Source organism: Xiphias gladius, chromosome 17, assembly GCF_016859285.1.
Source record: "Xiphias gladius isolate SHS-SW01 ecotype Sanya breed wild chromosome 17, ASM1685928v1, whole genome shotgun sequence".
Taxonomy (NCBI): Eukaryota; Metazoa; Chordata; class Actinopteri; order Istiophoriformes; family Xiphiidae; genus Xiphias; species Xiphias gladius.
Window position 1 is genome coordinate 14136648 of NC_053416.1, and position 22665 is coordinate 14159312.

The 22665-nt window shown below is 41.8% G+C and overlaps 1 protein-coding gene and 1 non-coding gene across 7 annotated transcripts in view; one reads left to right on the top strand and one right to left on the bottom strand.

Moving 5' to 3' along the window:
• Window positions 1-2027: 2027 nt before the first annotated feature.
• On the bottom strand, window positions 2028-2100 carry trnav-uac. The gene has a single exon. It is a non-coding gene; the product is annotated as a tRNA-Val (tRNA).
• Window positions 2101-7396: 5296 nt separating this feature from the next.
• The window catches only part of nsd1b (nuclear receptor binding SET domain protein 1b), a 33113-nt gene continuing 17844 nt past the window's right edge, over window positions 7397-22665 (top strand). The window contains exons 1-9 of one of the 6 annotated variants that reach the window (XM_040150290.1): window positions 7397-7480; window positions 9345-10243; window positions 13438-13576; window positions 14186-14358; window positions 14616-17730; window positions 18353-18465; window positions 18619-18886; window positions 21496-21596; window positions 22583-22625. In XM_040150290.1, the coding sequence (XP_040006224.1) occupies window positions 9362-10243; window positions 13438-13576; window positions 14186-14358; window positions 14616-17730; window positions 18353-18465; window positions 18619-18886; window positions 21496-21596; window positions 22583-22625 (4834 nt within the window). In that variant the 5' untranslated portion in view covers window positions 7397-7480; window positions 9345-9361. Of the gene's footprint in view, window positions 7481-7701; window positions 7719-8123; window positions 8265-8355; window positions 8391-8626; window positions 8685-8852; window positions 8889-9344; window positions 10244-13437; window positions 13577-14185; window positions 14359-14615; window positions 17731-18352; window positions 18466-18618; window positions 18887-21495; window positions 21597-22582; window positions 22626-22665 lie in introns of those variants that run through there. The other 5 variants (XM_040150292.1, XM_040150289.1, XM_040150294.1 and 2 more) reach the window with 5 other exon arrangements.

Sequence of the window (22665 nt, forward strand, 5' to 3'; positions counted from 1 at the left end):
TGTGTATGTGTGTTTGTGAGTTTGTGTGTGTGTGCGCAAGCACGTGCACGTGCAAAACTGGATTAACAACTAAGTAAAGCGGGCAACTGCCCAGGGACTGCAGACCTCCAGGTTTACTCTGTATCATTTGGGTCGACATATTTTGATCAATCACACACATCATTTGTTAGAAATCTTTACCACTGAAGTACAGTATCAACTATGACAGGTCTTCTGTCCTCCATTTCGTAGCCTTTGTCACAATCTAGTTCTATTGTAATTCATGTTGAGCTGATTTGTTGTAAAGTTGTGTTTCATCGAATTGCTTCTGTCCATCAAGTTATTAATACTCAGGAAACCTCAGGCAAGATAGTATTACTCCATCACAGGAGAAGAGTGAGGCTGCAACCAACAATTTTTCTCAAAATATATACATCTGACAATTATTTTCTTTAATAATCAAACTAATAATCTATTATAAACTACTGATCAATTATCAAAATTTTTTCAGATTAATTTTCTGATTATTGAATAACTGCTGTGTGTGTGTGTTTGTGTGTGTGTGTGTGTGTGTGTGTGTGTGTGTGTGTGTGTGTGTGTGTGTGTGTGTGTGTGTGTGTGTACAAAGTACTATCTTTTTGAGGTTCAGTTATAGCTGAGTTTGAGACCTTGGAATTTTTGGAAAGTGAGGAAAAACCATAAAACCGAGTAGCCACAAGGGAAACCATTGGGGCGTCCTGGTGGACTAATGGATAAGACCGTAGAATCGCAGAGTCCCCGATTTTAGAGAGCTTTGTTACATGTCTGCATACCTTTTCTTTCTCCCCATGATTCCTTTCTGTATCTACACTTTCAGTCTGTCCTGTAAAGCCTAAAAGTCCGCAGCCATGTAAACTATAAATGCATTTATATAGCAAATTTACCCCAAGCGCTTCACAGTTTGCTCTCATTCACACGCACACACAGATATTGATAGCAGCGAGTTACCACACAAAGTACTGATCTGAGCATCGGGAACAAATTGGGATTCAGAGTCTTTCCAAGAGACACTTCGACGTTTGGACTGGAGGGGCTGGGGATCGAACCATCAACCCTGCGAGTGGTGGACAACCAACTCTACCTCCCCAGCAGTGCTTTCAGCTAAATGCTAACATCAGCATGCTAACACATTAAAAATGACAATGCTGACAAATTGATGCTAATCAGGTGTTTACTATGCTCACCATCGCAGTTTGGCATGTTAGCATGCAAACATGTACTATTTAGCACTTAACATCAAGCACAACTCGTGCTGAGGGGAATATCTTTGCAGGCATTTAGTCATAAACTGAAGTACTGAACAAATTAAAATGTTGACCTGATGGTGGCGCTAGAGGAAAAGACAGGGGGATCACCAATGTCACTGTGATTCAGCCTCCACAAACCATGAATGTTTGTACCAATTTTCCTCTCAGTCTATCTAATAGTTGTGATATTCAATTTGGACCAGAGTGGTGGATTTACAAAGCAGCTGACACTGCCATTCCTGGAGCCATGGCGCTCACATGGCCAAAAACTTAGAGGGCTCTAGGGAAGATATGAATGTAATTCAATACAGTGTCCTCACAAACACTTTTTTTTAAACCTACAGGTTTCACCAGATGGTAGGGACTTGTCATTTCTACAAACAAAGGATGAAAAATTACTTATTCAATTGTAAATATCATAGATATAAATATCATATAAATACTGAAATTAAAGAAAATATCTTAGGCATAATTAAACATATATGTATGCATACAATATACATAAATACAAATGCTGGTAATTAATCCATACATACAGTATAAATGCCATTAATTAATTTTGACATTGTATTTAACACTGTTTCTACATTTTGACTTTTATTAATTCCTGGATTTCTGTGTTAGTATGTTAATGAGGTAGGTGGTAGAAGTCGCTTCTTGTCCTCCATACGGGTCCCGCCGTGAGGACCCGGATATGTTACTTGTACAAGACACAAGCAACGCAGTTGTTGAAAAGCTAAGTATTTCATACCTAGCGAGTCATGGTTCCACTGGGGATTGAACCCAGGACCTTCTGCGTGTAAAGCAGACGTGATAACCACTACACTATGGAACCACAAAATCGCTGTTTATAAAGACATTTAGAGATTCTTTATCTCTCAGTCAGAGTGCAGAAAGTTTGCGTTCAACCCTGGGTTGACAATAAAGTTGAAAAACATTTATAAAAGGTGAAATTTTCTGACAAGAGGAGTATAGTAAATATAAAACTTAAATCTACAGGAAAGTATGGCTTTATTTTGAAAAAGAAATGTGCAAAAGTAAAAACAGTTCATACCAGTGATGGTGTTACCTGCTGGGACTCCGACGTCAATTAGTCAATTTAAGCTCCATTCATGCATTTATAACCTGAATTAGCTGAGTAGTCATTCCGGCAGGTAAAACGATAACGTCCCGGTCAAACAATTGCTTTATTGAGGCTGAGACCTAGAGATAGAGATGATTGCGCACTGAATCCTAACCTGCTCACGTCGCAAGCCTCCACTTTATATAATGGGCTGTGCTGCCCTCCAGTGGACATGTCAAATCTTTACAGGGGATTTTTATTAATTGATCAAGAAAATGTGAGACTTTCCTCTAATAATAGAAGAGGTCTGTCGTTATTCTGAAGTGATGGTAACAGAGGATATAACTGTTAGTTTTACAATGTGTGAGTTCAGTGAACCTCGAAGTCCCTGAAACTAATATCACTGTCACCAGAACCTCATACCCAACCAACTGTGAATCGGCTAAATATTAGAGAAACACTTAGATCCTTTACCTAAGTATAAGGATCAATAAAACAATGTAAAAAAGCTCCTTAATAAGTCCTGCATTCAAAATCCTAGTTAAATAAAAGTATAGAAGTATTATCAGTAAAATATAATACTTAAAGTATCAAAGTAAAGGTACTTAGATATATTATTGTATATGACATTATTACACTGTCATGCCTGAAGCAGCATTTTACTGTTGTGGCTGGTCGAGGTGGACCTGGTGGAGGTAGTTCTACAGTGTATCCGTTTCAGTAGTTTAGTCCAGTGGTTCCTAATGTAGGGGTCAGGGCCCTCAAAAGGTCACAAGAGAAACATGAGGAGTTGTGAGATGGTTAACAGAGGAGATAAGATGAAAAAACAAACCTATGATACAAATCTGTATTCATTTTCTTAACCTTACAATAATGTTTGGGTTTTTTTGTGTGAAATATTAGCTAGTTTAACCTCTCAGGGCCTCAAAGAAAACATTATTTAAATTAATTCCTATGGGAAGTTTAGAGGTGAAATGCCTCTTTGGTCGAGCTCAGAGACATTGAAATCTGACAATGGGGCCCAATCAAAGCTGGATTATCAACTGAGCAAATTGGGCAACTGCCCCAGGCCACGGGGCCCCCAGCCCCCACATTTACATGTCAGTTGGTTTTGGTAATATGGATAACAATGTTGGGCAAGATACTTGAAAACTGTAATCAATGACTTAGTACACATTACTCATTGAAAAAGCAATTACAGTAGTTTTCTAATTAGTCAGCAGGAAAAGTAATGTGTTACATTAGTCGTTCCCTTCCTGTCAATACTCAAAAGTCAAAGGTGCCTTCAAACAAGTCAAAATCCTCAACATTTACCACATCAGCCAGGAACACAAAATTTAAAGACGACAACTTTGGAATTACTTGGAGTGGCATTTCTTTTCTTTTGGTAGAGACGACGGCCTAACCCACACCTCAACCATCATCTCGGACCAGTCTGCCCACTGGACGCAGAGACTAAACTGATATCAAAACCTCCATCCAATTCCCAGTGAGACAGCGAGCAAGCTGACCCCCATATGTCAAAGTCCCGGAGCGTTACTGTAATTAGTAACTGAATTTCAAATCGCAATCCCTTACAGTACGTGTTACTGAAAAAAGTTATCACATTACTGTAACATGGTATTAAGTAATGTGTTACTGCCTAGACCTGTGAAAAGTCTGGTATATTACGTCAAGTTATGTCACTTGAGGTCACATGAGACTGAAGATTGCGAATATGAAAATAGATTTGAAAAAAAAATGCAAGTGGGGAGTTAGAAAGAAGTGACCTTATTAGACCTCTGTAGCCTGCTCCTCGTCTCTTTAATGGTGCAATAAAGACCAACGTGTTGACACTACTGTGTCTTCATCAGAGGCAAAATAGACAAAGACAAATATGTATATAGTTGATCTAGAATGGGTGTAGAATTGTCATTGGACAGTTGGTATATTGGTTTCGTACTCTTAACATAGTTGAGCCTTTTGTCCCGAGTGAACAACTGAATTTGTCATGTTTCCTCTAAGTGATTATACTTGATGGTTGTACACCCCTTCCAGCTCGACTATGTACTACTTGTATGTACACACTGTGAGTGAGAAACGGGGTAAAATTGGTTGAATGCGTTAACACACTTGACCAATAAAGTTGATTCTGATTCTGGTTATGTCTGATACGGGTTTGTGCTTCTAGCCTCTGTTATGCAAACATGTGCACTGATCTCTAATCATTTCACATGACTACACATGGGTTTGTGGAGGGTTTTTTGTTTCCAAATGTGCTGGTGTCACAGCAGCACATATTTTTACCCAATCAGTTGTTGGTTGTGTGTTGTCAGTGTGTAGTATTTTATATGTTTTATCGAAAAAAAAACCCTCTCATCGACTGGGGAATTACACACAGGACATTACTGTACTTACATAATTGCGATTACTTATTAAACATTTTCAACTCGTATTAATCATCTATACAGTCAACTGGTCATTTCAGCTCTATAGTACTAATTGGTTTCTGGGTGTCGGGGGAAATAATGAAACTGCCATGTACTGTATACTGGGGATCAATAGGAGTCCAACAGCAAGTTTATCCCCAGAGGGCCCCCAAGAGGTTAATCTGGCCATGGGCCCTGTTTTGTAAAGGGTCCAATAAATGTAGTTGGCAGATTTCAGGCAGTGGTGGTGAATGAGCTGAACGGACAGTAGATATTGGGATATATCTTATGTGTATGTATACAATTTCAGTTAAAAAACAAAAACAAATGTACTCTCAATTATAATGTTATTATTGCACTCCAGTGACGACTCACAGTGTGTTAACTGACCATAGTGGTATTTTTATACTGCAATATACACAGTGGTGGAAGGTATTTGTACTTTAGTTGAATATTTTCATTTAATGCTACTTTATACTCCAATAGATTTCAGTGGGAAATATTGTACTAATTTCCCTTTTACATTATTAGACAGCTGTAGTTACTAATTACTTTTCAGATTAAGATTTTACTTGCAAAACATAGGTGGATCTTAAAGAATATGATGCAGAGCTTTACTATTAAACTAACCAGTAGCCTATAAAGTACAAAAAATTGGCTGCACATTGACAAAGTACAACATTAAGTAATATACATAATAGTACAATGCATTATCAATATCATATCATTGTGAACAGAGCATTTCTGCATAATGTGTGCTTTTACTTTTGATGTTTATATTGAACTAATAAGTTTTATATTTTAAGTATCATTTGAAATGCAGGACTTTTAATTGTAATTGAGTATTTTTAGACTCTGGTGTTTCTACTTTTACTCAAACAACGGTTCTAAATACTTTTTCCCCACCACCGACTGTTCTCAGTCACCAGTTTATTAGGTAAAACTGATGCAGTCTAATACAACAGTCCTACATTAAATCCTCCCTTCGCTGAAGGTTGTCATGTCTAATTTTTTATATTAATTTTAATTATTTATTTATTTTTTTTTATTATTTATTTTTGTTCGATTCAAACTGTTCTAGAGGGGTTTTGGTTTCATTCTTCGACTCAAGTCGTGTTATTTTTGGATCTCCCATGGCATTGCTAAGATAGGGTGGGCGTATTAGCCTATATAGTCAACAAGTTGAATGTAGGTTTTGTTTACTGTGGTATTAGTTATATCTTACAACATCTCTAAGGGTGCTTACAGATGGATTATAAGAATTTGTTTGTTCAAATTCAGATTCTTAAAGCAGCTTTGGCGCTTTGTCAAATCAAAACCTGGTTTGACGCAGCAGTGGAAAGTCCGGGAAGTGGAAACCGACGCTGACTAACCAGCCGCTCTACACGAGAGTGAAGCCACGTTAACAGTAACGGTGACGGGGGGGGGGTCTCGGCGGCGATGCGCGGTGCTGCCGAGCCGCGGCGCTGTTCTGCGCAGCGCAAAGGCGCAGCAGGCCCTGTCCCGCCTGCCTGCCTCTCTCCGATTCTCTCCGCTCTCTGTCTCGATAGATCCCCCCCCCCCACCACCACCACCACTACCACCCCGCCCTCCCTCTTTCCTTAATCACCAAACCCTTCCTGCAGAGATCGAGGCTGAAAAGCAAAACGCATCCCAAATCAACCCTCGTTTCCGCCTCAACTGAGTTTCAAAAAAACCCAGAAGCACACACCGGAGAAAGTGAGGGGAGCTGACATTCACCGTGTGGTGTGGCTGCAGAAAACGTAAAATATCCGTCCCCACAGCCCTGCAGAGGCTCGGCTCAACGTTGACCCAACCGAGCCTTATGCTGCTCTCAGCTCACTTCATTGTCAGATCTCCCCAGTGTTTCCCAGAGGACGGGAGGGGTTTTGGTTTGGGGTTTTTTTTGCCGTTTTTCGGCCGTGTCGATTATGAAACGCTGTTTCCCACATCGACACCCGGTTGACAAGAGTGGAGTGAGTGAGTGCGTGCGGGGGGGGGGGTATTTTTACACCTGAAACATGCCCCCGCCCGCCCTGCCTGTCCTCACTGACATAATCGTCTCCGATCCTACAAATCTAGAGATTGTCCTCACCCTTAAAAAAAATAAAAAAATTCAAACACACCACAGCAGAAATCTCGCATGCCTCCCCAGCTCAGCTCGGTCTCAGCGGCCGAGAGCTGCAGTTGTTTTCTAGCCCTCACCCCTTCGTCTCTGAAAAAAAAAAAAAAAAAAAAAAGCTGAGCGTTTGTTTCCCTTTCATATGCATAAAAACAGTAACCAAATCCGCAGGCAGTGCCATCAAGTGTTGTGGTTATTGCTGCCAGACGTTGCGTTTGGAACACACACACACACAAAAGGATAATTATGTCTCATTCCCCCTGTCGAGACAGTAACGCACACAAGACAGTGACTTTGGGTGGCACAACGTAAAGAAAATGTTCCTCCCGTGACATGGGCAGTTCAAGACTCTTAACAGCCTCCAGAAACACCTCTAGAGAACAGCAGAGGTGTGCTTTGTGGCTCGGTTCCGCTGTGGCTGGGTGAACTTTATATCGAGCATATATTAACACTTTGTGGCCTGCTTTTTTTTTTTTTTTTTTTCCTCCTCTAAGGCTGGAGGACTCCATTTTGAAGGGACCGGGTGTACAGCCAGAGACTACACAGCAACTCGTCTCAGGAAAGGAAACTCCTCCGTTTTTCCGGGTAGCCCGCAGCACCATTTCACTGCTCCTCAGACGTGGTGGTGAACATTTTTGTATCACTTCATCTGTGTTATTTGTTCCGTCTCATCTCCAGGCGCATGTGTGCTGCCCAAGTGCGTGTCGGGGTTGGTGGTGGTGATGGGGAAGAGGATGCCAGTTGTTGGCACAAGTTTGGCATTTGACATGTCATTGGTGATGGCAGCCTGGTTTAGGTTAATAATTGATGCTTGTAATTAAGGGGAGGGGCGGGACGGTTTTTGGAGGTGTCGTGTGGAGGTGCGGTGCGTTTCTGGGGGGGCTGTCAGCGCAGACTTTTTCTTTTTTTCTTTTTTTTTCACCCTTGAAGAGAGATTTACGGCCCCTTCTGTGCTCCATGCTGTGGACCGGCAGGGGGGGGGGGGGCAGTGGTGACGACTGGCACTGCGCACAGCAGAGAGAGAGACTGACTTTCAAGGGGCAGGCAGAGTCTGCAGGCAGGAAACAGCCATTCAACAGAGCAGAAATCCACAGAAGGGGAATTATAAAGTTGTAGTTATCACCAAGCAAAAGGGGGAGTGTCGCTGGAGGAGCACAACACGCCTGAATTTCTATTCCAGGGGCCGCTGGACCAGGCTTTAGCGCATGTAGAGAGGAGGAGGAGGGGGGGGGGTGGAGGAGGAGGAGGTGGGGGGAGAGTGAGTGAGTACGTTTCACAGGATTCAGGCCTAGTAGTATTGCCGCTGGGACTTTGCTCATCCGCTTTCAAAAAATTGGAAATTGGCACATTTAAACGCCAAAATGAACGGGTTGAGGGTCAGTTTTGCGGTGGGCGACACCGGAATGGTAAGATTCTCGCGACAGATCCCGTGTCATTTGGCGTTTTCTCCGTGATTTTGTTGTTTGATGCACATAGCCTGCATCTGTCGGAGGGAAGCCCGTAGAAGTGCGAGCGTGTCTCTGTGTGTGTCCGTGAGTGTCAGTGTGTGTACGTGAACTTGTTGTGTGTCGTCGTCTCTGCATGTTATGTGGCGTTTGCGTTTCTTTCTCGTGCAGTCATGGAACCACTGCAAGCCGCGAACGACACACAGACACACACGCGCAGTTGCACACACCTATACACACACACACACACACACAAAACCACACACACACCAATGCATGCGCGCGTTAGACACGCGCGCGCGCGCACGAACGGGTCCATTTTAATTCCAGGTCGTGGATTAAACGCTGGCGATTTAACGTTGGGTTGATTTTTCACATGAGGTGCCGTAATAATCTCTCAGGCTTTACTGTGTACATGTACTGTACGAATGTGTGTGAGTTTACAGGCTGATGACCTTATCGGACTTGATGTCATTTTCATCATATCGCGATAATTTTTTTTCCTAAAAGGCTTTTCAGTGGGGCTGCGGTGTTGGCGCAGGATCTCGGCTAAAATGTCACATTAGGTCGATCCGCTCGTCGTCAGTGAGTCTGTTTACGCTTTTACTTTGACATCATATGACGGCAGACTGTGTTGTCGTTACGGATCTGATGCCTGAGCAGTTCCTTTCTTCTGTCACTTTAAAAAATATCTCATTACCAGCTGCCTGGGTTAACTTCAGACAGGCTGCATCAACGTTATTATTGAACATGTTATATTGTTGAATGAAAGAAAGACTGTAGAAACATGCTGTGCCAAATTTGTGGCAAAGTGAAATTTTTTCTAGGAATATTATAGGAGGATCGTAGAAAATGTCCTAAAATCACAACTGTGTTCTACAGGCAATTGGAGGGAGTGCCAAAAGAATTATTCCAAGCATATTTTAATGAAGTTTGGTGTAAGAAGAACCATGAAGTTTGCGTTTGAAAGTCATTCAATCTGATTTCTTTTTGGTGCCAAGAATGTAGACTCCACACTGATAACTTCTGTTCACGTTTCAGGGAGGAACCATGCCAGCATGAGTGGGCCTTATGCAGGCCCTGGCAGGAAGACTCATCAGTCCAACCGCCCTTTGACCCCTGGCTGTGACCTCTCCATCCACTCTTGCTCCTCTAGACACCATGATCACAGGGTCAGCCTAACCATGTCTGCTGCCGCCTCCTCCCTCAAGCATGCATCCGTCTATGGGTTCACACAAAGGGACCACTCTTCCTCCTCCTCCTCTTCCTCCTACAGTCCTCTTAGGAGGCTGCAGCATCTGACCACCATGGTAAGCCAGCCTGACCTGGTCCTGCCGGTGAGGGAGCCAGAGAGGAGCTGGGAGTGGGGGCCACATAAGAAGAAGAGGGGGAAGGAGATGGAGAGGGACTCCTGGGCTGATTGCACTAGCAGGGATTATTCTGGCAACCACAATAAAAGCAGGGAGGAGCGCTCTGGTAAGTGTTCTGCTGGACAAAAAAAACCCAAGGTCCAAACTGGAAGTAGAGATGCACCAGCAGCCATCCGGAGCGGTCCTGTCACCTCAGAGAAAAAGACAAAAGTTTGTTTCTCAGGCCCGCCTAGCCCGGCCTTCTCCCTCGATAGCAACAGCCCCTTCGCTAATGGCTTCCTCCATTTTGAATCTTCCTTATTTGAGGATGACGATACTGACAAAGTGCGAGAGACGGAGTCACCTATGGGAGGCTCGCAGGACAAACCTAAGAGGGCAGGGAATGTTCTTCAGTCCACTCCTGGACACTTAAACTCGGACTCTAAGGATGCTACGCTGTCGTCAGCCAAAGTCGTCACCCGGTCCCAGTCCTCGGGTCAACGGAGAAGATACTGGGACGGCTCGGATGATGAGTGGGAGAGCGACACCGATCTGTTCCTGTATGTGGAAAGTCCCCCAAGGCATTCAATGGCAAGTTTTACCCTCACTACCCTGAGTTAACTTGGTACAAACAACGTGATTTTCAGGTTTTTTTTAGTAATAGCAACATACCTATTAGACAGGCATACAGCTTTATTTCTGGTTTAAAGAGACACAACATCGTACCATTTCATAATGTACCTTTGTTGATGCTATGATGTTGGATCACACCTTTTTCGCACACAAATCCTGTGCCTGACATCGAACACCTCAGTGCTTTTGAGCAGTCATAACAGAATATTGGTCACTGTAAATAGAGACGAGACATGGATCCACAACTGTAGCTCTGTCATTGATAAACATGATTCTCTTGTTTTTACAAAGAAGCAAAGGAAAACATTCACCTACTCCGGAGGTTTTCAAACTCTGAGGAGAGTTGAAGGGGGTGTTGGAGGGGGAGATAGATCTACAGTAGCTAACAACGGAAGTTAGTAGATTGGTCGCTGATTGGCCTGCTCACCTACACCGTCAGCAGCTGCAGGCAGTGGCTATGACACACAGCTTATGGAGGCAATTACGGTACTTTAAAACCCTTAGTGCCCAGCTGCAGCAATTTCATCAAACTTTTAACTTTTATCAAACTTTTATCAAACTTCACTTCCTCTGATTAATAACTCAGTCAAACCACACAGAAATGATACACATATCTGTAGATTCCGTGTGTCATGCACTTCATGAAAATATCTATATTGTCTCAGATGTCCATTGTGAACAAATGTCCATAAATCCACTCAGAAATCATAGAAAAAAAGACCCTCCTTGTAACTCCTGAACTTGCCTGACAATCATCATGTTTTTTAGTTTTCTTCAGTATCAAAGTGATCCAGGGATAGCTGTCTGTAAACCCATGGGTTCAATGCAAACTGAAATCGCTAATAGCTAATTCAGCATGATTTTAATGGTTTCAATTTGCCAAAAAATAAATAAATATAGGCTAAAAAAAGAGGGCTTAAGTTGTGACCCACAGCATAACACAGTGAGTCCATGGCAACATTATACTTCTTTTTTACATCTCCCAAAGCGTTATGGGAACTGCAGTTACACAACATACAGCATGATTATTCCCACAAGTACAAGAAAAACAAAGAATAAGAGTGACAATTTACCACCCATTACTCTGAATGAGTCATTTTAGTTTTACCTTTGTGAATCATTGTTTCAGGACATATTGCCTTCTCCAGGAGAAAATCCACTAAACCTCTGAATGACAGTAGAGACTTGTCATGGCAGGGAAAACAGAGGTGTTCTTAATAACATTAGTGAATGCTCGGTTTTAGTCAAGTTTTAAGTTCAAGTTTTTGTTCAAATTATGGGCACTGATGGCAATGTCACAAGACTTTAGTTACAAATTCACACTTTTTAGCTTCCTATAGCTGAAAGAGTCTTCCACCCCTTCCTGACCGAAGCTACTACCTTGGAAATACCTGTGTTAAGAGTTTGGTTCGATGTTATCCTGTTGTAAGTCTGTCGTTTTTTTAAACTCCACCTAAGACCATGCCTTCTCGTTTTCACGTCTGTGTGTGTACAGATTAAACGAACACGATACAGTGTGTGAATTACTGAGTTTTAAAGGTGTAGGTATACAATTTTTTTCATATGTGCAGCCAAACTCACCAAGCCCTTTAAACAGACTTTGGCGTGTAAAATAGCCACACTTCTCCTATAAGAGACAAATATAAGAGTGGTATCAATTTTTTAATGTAACTCTCTGGAATAAAGCGATTAAGTGTACTTCCCAAAATGTTGAACGAGCCAGGCAGGGTAACATCATAGTAGCAGCCAGAATTGGCCCTCTGGCCAGTCCTGCTACATGCCACTCATAACTCAGGCCTGCTGATGTACCCCGCCAGACCACTCGACCTGCTGCTGTGAGCAGTTACTCCTGTTTACACTGAGGAGAATATACAGTTGTATCCACTAGTGCTACCAGGTTGTAATATCTTTATACTGCGGTTTGAAACCTGTACGAGATGATAAGATAGATTTAGATCACAGGGGGAAAAAATCCTGTAGAGAACATTGGAGGCCAGACCCAGAATGAACAGAACATGAAAGGCGGAGAACCCTAAAAGCAGATTTTTTAAACAAACTACAGTTCACCTTTTGCCTTTGCCCATCCTTTGTCTTCCTCTTTTATGTATTCTCCACTCTTATATCAAAAACTACTGATGAAAAGCAAGCAGATATTGGGGGCATGAATGCTCGTTCTTGACCTATGAGAAGGGTAGAGCATGTGGTGAACAGAATCTAAACACAAAGTTTATAGCTAAATACCTTTGAGCTGCTTGTCACAACCTACATTCAGCACTGCATTGAGTAAGCTAATAAGTGGACCTTTCTGCTCAGTTTACTATATAATTCAGTATCGCTACCTCTGGCATCTAGGATTTTTTCAGCCATACACCTCACAGTTGGTTCACATTTCCTGCCATGACAGTTTGCGCAAAGACCAAGAGAGGCCTAGGCAGGTCAAACAAGGTCAAAAAAATCCAGGAACGTAAACAACTCCACAGGAGTATTGTTTGTTGGACTCAGAGCTTCAAACAGGCAGTTTCATTCTTCAAGGACCAGTGTGTAGGATTCAGGGGGATCTATTGGCTGAAATTGAATATAATATTCATAATTGTGTTTTCAGTGTATAATCAGCGGAAACTAAGAATCGTTGTTTTTTCGTTAGCTTAGAATGAGCCCTTCATATCTACATACAATAGTCCAGGACTGACAAACCAAACACTGGCTCTAGAAAAGGCTTTTGCGTTTTTACATTACCTGAAGGCCCCATATGTTCTCCTACACACTTGGAAAGGGAGGGGTGAGGGGAGGGGTATTCAGTTGGCTGCGATCTGCAACCTCATGGCTAAATGCCACTAAATCCTACACACTGGTCCTTTAAAGTTACTTCTTTGTCGTTGTTCATAAATGTAATATTTATGACTTCGATCATCACTGCTTAATCGTCACATTTTGGATTATGCAATATGTCTATGTTGATGTCCATTACAGCAAAGTAAAGGCACATTAAAATGCGCTGGGTCACGATGGATATAAGACCCTTGAAATGTATAACGAGCGGCCAACACACCCATAGCTCAGACACAGCACATTTGATGAAAATACAAAACCTGTCTTATTTTCAGACGTCTCATCGCAGTTTTTATTCTTCATTGTTATGTTGTCGACAGCAGAACAGCCTGAAGAAAAAGTCTTTGCCACCTGTGAAGTTTGTAGAGGGTGAGGTTATTTGGGCAAAGTTCAGCCGAAGACCATGGTGGCCCTGTGAGGTGATCATTGACCCTGCACAGGGAATCTACCACAGAGTGAAAGGTGGGCCTGAAACATTGTTGACTGCTGTTATTACCTAGACTTATGCATTGTTTATGGGTTGCTTTGATTGTGTTATATGGTCTATGGATTATTTTGGTCGGCAGTTAAATGACATCTTCAGCTGGTAATAGCAGGGCTCTCTTTTGTCAATGAATGAAGATTAACAGTACATCGAAAAGCTTAATAGGATTGTTTGAGATAAAAATGATGGACATAATTTGCTGAAAAACAAATTCAGAAAGGTATAATTAAAATGTTGTGAATGGTTCCATTTCCTACAATATCCCGTTATTGGCAGGCCATATTGGGTCAAGTTAAACAGCGGAGGGAAGCATCGTGCTAGACGTGTTTTCAAAATATGATCAAATGAGATCATAATTAAAAATAAAAGTGTGCATATCATAAAAACCAAATCATACTTTCAATCAATGGATTTTTTCCATCATGTAACATGTTAAGTTCAAAATTCTGTAATTTTGTAGAGAGTTAAGTGTTGCTGCATTTTAAAGCTCCCTGTGCTTTATTGATGCATTTGTGTACTTCCTGTGGATGGTGTGGTTTTAATTTGCATCTCATCAGATTGAGGCTTATGTTTTGTTGTTGTCTCAGAGCCCAGTGACCGGCCATGTCGGCTCTACCATGTCAGGACCTTTGGTGAGCCCGTGGAGCTTGTCTGGGTGGAGGAAAAATCAACTCACACTTTCCATGGAGGCTTTGAATTTGAACAGCTCCCCCTACTGCGTCGGAGGGGGAAGCAAAGGGAGCAGAACCACAAATACACTGTAATTAATATTTTATGAATCATTAGTTGGTACTGGCAAACCTTAATAAACTGTTGGTCTAAATTATCATCATTGCTGAGTGATCATAGTGTTAGACAATAAAAGAAAGCTTACACACCAAAAACAAAATGTTTTTTTCTCTATAAAACAGACTTGTTCAAGAATAACTTAAGTTACAACTTTGATCATGAACAAATTCTTATGTAAACTGATACATTTGCAAAGACTGAGGAGTGTTTTTCTTTACTTTTCTGCAGATTGTTAAACGTTTTCAGGACTCCTGGAAATCCAGTGTGGAAGAAGCTGAATCTGTTCTCCCAGAGAGACCCAAAATGGCTATTTCTGCATCAATAGATGATGCCTTCCATGACATTTCCACAATGGAGAGAGATAACAAGGCCCATCCAACCTTTCCTCCCTCCACTTCACCTGTCTGCGCCCTGCCTGAGACATCACTCATTACCAATGGATCCATTTCATCTCCAGATATCTCATCCCCAATAACAACTCCAGCAAAGCCAAGCACTTTAAGGAAATCTTCTTGCAAGAGGAAACCAAGTAAATCGTCAAAAGAAGTGAATAGTAAACACTCTAAAAAGACATTGCCGACTAGCCCTGACCAGTCACGTAGAGACAATGGAGAGTGCCCATATTCTGACCTCGACTCAGTCCCTAAGATTTTGTGTCCTAAAGCACTTGAACGTCAGTCTAAGCTAGTTCCGACTCAGCCATCTGTTACGACTGTCAAAGAGGTAAAGAAACAGCCAGAGATTCAGAGTGGTCTTTGGTTCAGTAAATCTGGCAAAGACAGGCGACCTAAAACAACCAGTCCAATGCCAGACCGCACTCTCTTTAGCAAGGTGTCCTGTAAGAAAAAGTCTGTTGTTTGTAAAAAAATGCTGGTTACAAGTGTCTCCTCTAGTGGTGGGCCCAGTGACCAGTCAGGGTTGTCAGACAACCATAAGACTCTGGTACCTCCTGAAGCAATACTGCCCCCTGAACAGTCAGGACTTTTGAACTGTAAAAACACCCCAGTTGCTAATAGGTCTTTTGGTTCAACTACTGACAAGCCAAGACTGTCAGACAAGCAGAAGTCCCCGGTTTCTGTTGAGACTGGTGTACCCTCTGACAAGTGTGGATACTCAAAGTATAGACAGACACCCAGTAATACAACTGATGCTGTTATTGGCACACTGTCTGACCAGTTTGGTGGCTCAGATGTTAAAAAGGCCTTAGAGCCCAGCATGAAAGTTGGTTTCAATGACCAATCCAGGTTTTCAGAAAGTGTAAAGAGTGTCAGTCGAACTGAACATCCTGCCATGATGGCTAATAAAAAGGTCAATGTAATTGACAGAATTTCAGATCAAGTAGAAGAAAAAGAAAGTAACAAAACTTCAGTGTCCAGTTTAAATGCTGACACTACTGACCCATTAGCAGGTGTAGAAAAGAAAACAAGTCTGGTCTCTAAGTGTAGGCTGCCCTTTGTTAAATTAATACGCAAGGACATTAAGAGTAAGAAGTTGCTAAACTCTGGTGTAACCATCAGTCCAACTGACCAACCTGGATGCAAAAAGAATGAAAAGACAACAGATAATAAAAGGACTAAAATTTCCTCTAAACAATCAGACTGGGTAGATGGCAAAAAAAATATCTCCTTAGATCAGGCATTAAGTTCAGAATCCATAAAGGTCTCAGTTGTGAAGTTAAAAGCAAGCAGTGGAAATGGTATGCTACGTCTCTCATCAGAATCATCACAAGGGAAAACTGTCTTGGCTTCAAATGTGGCAAGTGTGTCTGCTGATGAGTTAGGTAGCCTAGAAGAAGAAAGGGTACCAGTTTTAAATGTAAGCCCAAGCAATGTGACGTACCCATCCTCTAATCAGTCAGACCAGTCAGGAAGTAAGAACGTTCCTGCCTCCAGTGTAACAAGCATGTCCTCTGACCAGTTAGGCAGCTCAACGCAAAGAATAACTTGTGACACCAGTACATCTTATAATACAACTCTGCCTTCTCGCCAGCAAGGGAATTCGGTATCTAGGAATGCTCATGTTTCTGATGGGCTGTCGTCTGAGAAATCCAAGAAAGTTGTCCACAAATCAAAGCAGGTTCTAGTTGATGTGAATAAAGTCATGAATGAGCAGCCTGCCCACCTCCCAGCCAGCAGTCGGCTGATGACCAGAGCCCTGAAGGCCATGCAGGAGGCACAGCAGAAGAAGCAGCAAAAAGCCCAAAAGGAGCCTGAGCAGAAAGAACCCTTAAATCCATTCAGAAAAGCTGAAGACCTTGTGTGTCACTCTGAGCGCAACTCCACTAGGAATCCGAAGACCAAACTGGACTTTTGCACTAAAATAAAATCTCATAAATCGCATTGTAATGACAATGGTGAAAATGATCAGGACACATTTTCTAGCTGTAGCCCCCCTTTGATGTTTTCTGCTTCAACTGACTTTGAAGCTTATGTCAAGAGCGAAGATGAAGACCTTTCAATATCCTCAACTCCACCAATGGACTTCATACCCCTTACTTCTAAGGTAAAGGCAAAGAAGGAGGATCATTCCTCTGACAAATGCTCCTCATCCTCACCCTCCTCACCATTTTCTTTTATGAATGCCTTTAAAAATGTGGAGGAGGTATCCTTCCAGTCCCTGATTAATGAGGGCGAAGGTAAACCCATTTCTTTCAAACCAGACACAAACTACAAGTTCAGCACTTTTCTCATGATGCTGAAAGATTTGCATGACACTAGAGAGCGAGAAGGGGCCCCCTTAGAACTGGAGATTGGGCCGCCAAGTGCACATGTTAGGGAGGAGCCCTTAGTGATGCCTGGGGAGACTAAACCCACAGGACAAGATCAACAAAATGAACATGTTAATAAGAATTCAAATTCAAGTCCAGACAAAATCATAATCGCACACAGTGAAGACAGCACAAGTCAAACGTCGAAGAGGCCCTATAACAGAAGGGGCAACTGCACCAGAGTGAAAAAGAAAGCCAACCGCAAAGTGCCTTTTCGTACTGCCAGGTCCAGGTCTGGACCTGGTTTTCCAGGACTGGAATCCACGCCAGGAATGGCATCCTTACCAACAATGGACTCTTCATCAGGAGTATATTGCTCATCAAGAGTTCAGTCCCTCTTGGGCATGCATGCCAGCAGCTGGGAGAGGCAGGCTGCAGGTGGTGAAGGAGTGGTTCACGAGGAGGAGGAGAAGTGGAGCAGAGTAAATGGGAATCTTCAGAACATGGTGCCTATGGAGCAGCGGGGGTCTGATACTACGCTGTGTCTGGGACAGCAAAATGGCCTTGTTACAGACTGCACTGAGACTAACACAAGCTTGACGCACAATGCTGGAGGACACGACAAGGCTCCAACAGGTACAGACAGGTAGTTTAGAGTCTGCCCAAAATAGTGAAGCACAATCTGACCTAAATCCCCCACAGTTCTACACAAACATGCACAAGTTGATCACATTTCAGTAAATATTCAGAATACCACCCAGTGTGAATGCCCACAGTGTCCGACTTTGAAAACTACTGCTGTAGACAAATGGAAGTAGGTCAGAACATGAGCAACAACAGAAGCAGCACATGGAGCCATATTTTGGCAATGTGATGACAGAGGAGAGTGTATTATTCTGCTGTAGCAGTGAAACACTTAAAATCAGGCAAAGCCCTCAGTGCAGATTACAACACTGTTGGCTTTGGTATGCCTTTGCTCTTCTTGGTAACAGGTTTCGCATGTCACACAGAAGTGGCAAATGTTGCTTCCATCTGCTAGGCTATGTAACAGTGTTTACCAGCTAACTAGTGATTGCATTTTGTTTTATCAGTTATTAATTTTACTGTTTCATACTCATCAAGTACATCAACATTAAAGTGAACTGATAAATGGCTGTTGTTGTTCAGACTAAATAGGAGACATTTTTATAATGTTTTTCACACTATAAATAACAGGAATAAATAAAAGCTAGTTTATTCCCTTGTATATCATTTTCAGCACATAAACGAATAAGAAAACCAAGCAAGAGGCTGATTGAATGGACTGAAGAGTACGATCAGATTTTCTCCACAAGGAAGAAAACCAAAAAGCCTCTCCAGTCGATTGGAAAGGTAAAAATCATTCAAAGTAAGATCTGTTGTAACTTTGTAATTACATGTTGTTATATGTTCATAATACTTGCATTGGCATTAAGCATCCAATATCAATACATGTGAAACCCGTATCACTGATTGACAATGAAATCACGCCATTTGTTTTCTCAGGCCACTCAACCCATTACCTCCACGTCTGAACCCTCGGGATCGGACAAGAACGCACATGACCACCCATCCTTGAACTTACTTCCAGAAATACAGACACCACCTCCTGAGGACGGTGGTGTCTGTATTTCTGCAACAGTGCCCTCTGAACTACAAACTCCCAGCACTGAAAACACATCTCCCCAAGATGCATCGGTGCTTTCCATCGACACACTAACCCCTCCTCCTGAAGCTGAGCCTACGCTGTCAGAAGGCCTCGTCAAAGACAACGGTGAGGCAGTGCTTGTTTATCTTTCTTCTTAGCTTGAGTGCATTCAAAGTCGCAAAGACTGTCAGGGAAACTGGTCTTCTGTCAGCCAAAGGAAAGTCTTCCTGGTAAATGTTGGCACACTACATGGCCAGAAGTATGTGGACAGCTGAACAAAGTATGTAAACACCCAAACATTACATCCATACAGTGTTCGAATTACAAGTGACCCCAGGGGGGTTTAGCTCACACAAAAAAGACCTGAGCTACCCCAGAAGAAACAAAATTTCAAGTTGGGGGGGGGGTCTCAAAAGCTGATGAATATCCATTAACATTTCTAATGCTACAATGAATGATATGAGAAATTCATAAAGTCTAATTAAGATGTAAATCTAACTAAGCATTAATTTGCAGCCAAAAAAAAAGGACAAAGCAGTATTTGAGATACACTGTGTTATAGTGTGTCTTATCATCGGTAAATTTAAATGTATGTGTGCAGCTCTGGTGTGGTCAGTGCGCCTGACTGTATCTGCTGTCAGTAATACCTGTGGCATGATTGATTGGGACATGTGCAGGGTATTTTTATTTGTCATGGCCTCGGGGCTGGTTTCATGTTTTTTGTTTTTTTTGGTGCACCTGTTATGCCTATTAATGTGCATGGATTTGGTGTCAGATCAGCAATTCTCAGCAACTCGCTACTAGAGTGCGTTCAGTTAATCAGCCTCTCTCTCATCATTTATGCCGTGCATTAAAGCCGAGTATCCTGTCAGTCAGCATGTAGTGAAGACTTTACTGCCATTCCAGATTACACACCTTTGTGAAAACACAGGACAAGTTCTGCAGGTTTTGCACATAAGGATGTACAAACAAGAGATTAAAAACCACAAGGAAAAATCACTTTTTGTTGCTCACTTACCTAATGTGAACAGTAAATGTATAATAAAGAGTCAGATTTTGACCAGTTAGGTTGCCTGGTAGAAGCTATCAACTGTTGAGAGACCTTAAGGAGTTGTGGCCAAGCTAACAGATAGTAAGCGTTATCAAGCCTTCACCTGTTATTTTTTTGTATGCACATTGGACCAGAAACACGTAATGTGTCCAGATTTTTTATTTTATTTTATTTTGTGTGTGTGTGTGTGTGTGTGTGTGTGTGTGTGTGTGTGTGTGTGTGTGTGTGTGTGTGTGTGTGTGTGTGTGTTTGAGCACCAAAAAAGGGGGTCACGGCACAGCAGGCTAAAGCTAACTAAGCATTAATTTGCAGCCAAAAAAAAAGGACAAGGCAGTATTTGAGATACACTGTGTTATAGTCTGACCTCTTTCCAAAACAGTCTGACAAAAAAAGATTCTAACTTGTTGGAGAAAAAGATGCCCAGATCAGGGCCAGAGTATTTCTGGACCTCTCTTCCAACACTTAACTTCTGTGAAGGTGATGAGTTACTGGAGTCTCAGAACGTTCAAAAAAGCTCACTGTAGATGATCAGAGTTCAATGCAATAGAGTTTATTCTTTCACAAGAGATAAACCTGAGTTAGCTCCGGAAACGGACTGAAGAAAGCATTGCTAGACATCATCTTTTATACCTCAAATTCACTCCTCCTTGCTGGTGGGCTCTTCACCTACTTTTCTAAAAAACTAACTTCACCTCATCAAGAAATAATGGTGTCATACTTTCCCTATTTGATCCGTTCCTCCATATCTACCTGGAAATAATGGTGTCAGTCTCTTTGGAAAATCCCTAACTCTCCCGGCCTGCCTGGGTAAGTCCGGGCATCTCCTGTCACCATTATTTCCAAGGTGCCATATTTTTAAAAAACTTTAATATTTCCACAGCATGTATTATAACAATCATTTTCTTAATTCAGATTAATCACAATACTTCTATTACTCACTGCAAGCCCAATGATGATCATTAAAATCAATGTTAAAAGTTAAAATCAATGTCCAATACATTCTAGTCTATACTGTAAAACACAGAGTATATTCTTAATATACATTGGCACACAGAGCATATATTCTTAACATTGATAATATACATTGACAAACAGAGTATATTTCTTGGGATTTTACTACTACAAACTCAAGGTCCACTTACTGGCTTTTCCCAGAGTTTGCATGGTTTTAATGGAGATGACGTCCCACAAAGCTAGCTACATTCTTGCAAGATAGTAGAAAAAGCATCAACAGAAAACAGTGACATTCACAGATGTAGAGGTTGTTGTAAATCCACATACAGAAATAACAATTCCTAAATCGACATATTTCTTTCTTTAATGTAAAAAACATTAAGTTACCTGCTCCCAGCAACCGCTACTGCAGCTTTCGTGTCGACTGACAATTACCTGGAAGAGAAAGATACATCGCTCACCACTGATTTGTTTTGTTAGGTCAAAACAAAACTAAATAATCCCCCTTGCACTAAGAAATGGGCTAAAATGAACATAACATCAAGGATGAATGGATGAAGTGAAACAAAATTAAAGTTCATTTCGCAGATTAATTTTCTGTTAGTTAGTTTCTGTGCAGTTCTAGTCCAGTCTTGACTGTGCTGTTTGCTTTGCTTTGTGCTGAATAAGGCTGCACAAAACTTGAAGCTTTGTTTTTATTGTTAGCCTGGCTGTGACATTTGCTTGACAGGAAACGCTCCTCTGCTGGAGAAGAAACGGAAGAGGAAACCCACTCAGAAGATCCTGGAGTACTGTCTGGAGGCAGAGGCTTCAACAGGCCCCAAGAAGAAGGTACAACATAGACATGTTGTGTGTACATTTATTCACCTGTGGTATATCTACTACATCTGTGTAATTTTACTCTGAGGTACTAGTTCATTACACATGCCTGTACCATCCAGTGAGGTCCGATACGGTAGCTCTACAATAAATCCTGTCTCATGTCTAAATCCTGAAGCTCATAATCTTTAGTTTTTGTCAAGGCTATGTGTTGTATTGAATTACTTCCAGAGGTGTTTATAATATTCTGTGCCCCTCTTGCGTATAATTGTGTACAATCCAGTGCAGCAGTAACAATAACTGCAGCCTCCAGAACGACCATAGCTTAATCAGCTCCTCTCTGTATCAACAAAACATCCACGTTTAAAGCTTCACAAAGAGAGTTTGGTTGGGTTTTTTTTTTTTTTCAAATTACATTAGATCAGAGGTTTTCAAACTGCAAGGGCTGCTTCCTAAGGTGGGCACAGGAGAGCTGGAGGGCAGTGCGGTGGAGCTGCAGCGGCTGTGACACACAGCTCAATGAGACAGTAAAGGTTCTTTAAAACCCTTACCGCCTGATTGTTGCAATTTGCGTCAAAAAACGAACTCCTTCTGAGTCATCACTCAGGCAGACCTGTACACACAGAAATGATACACACATTTTTAGATTGAGTATGAGTTACACTTTCCGAGGATGTCATTATCTCTTATGGCCATCGCAAATGGCCATAAGCCTGCTTAGAAATCACAGAAATAATACGCTCCTCATAACTTCAGAGCTTGCCTGAGAATCGTCACGTTTTAAAGTTTTCTTTGGTATCAAAGTAAACCAGTGGTAGCTGTCTGTACATCCATGGGTTCATTGCAAAATGAAGCTGCTAATAGCTAATTCTGCATACTTCTAACGGTGCCGGTTACCAGCAAAATGTAAACAGCTACAGGGTAAAGCATGTCTTTTGTTGTTTACATCCCCCAAAGAACCATGGGAATAGTTTTTGATAATGTTTCTCTTGTCACAGGTCAAAACACTGAAGAACAATTCAAACCCTGCCCCTCAATCAGGTCAGTAAATCATCTCATAACGGTATATATTATACTATAG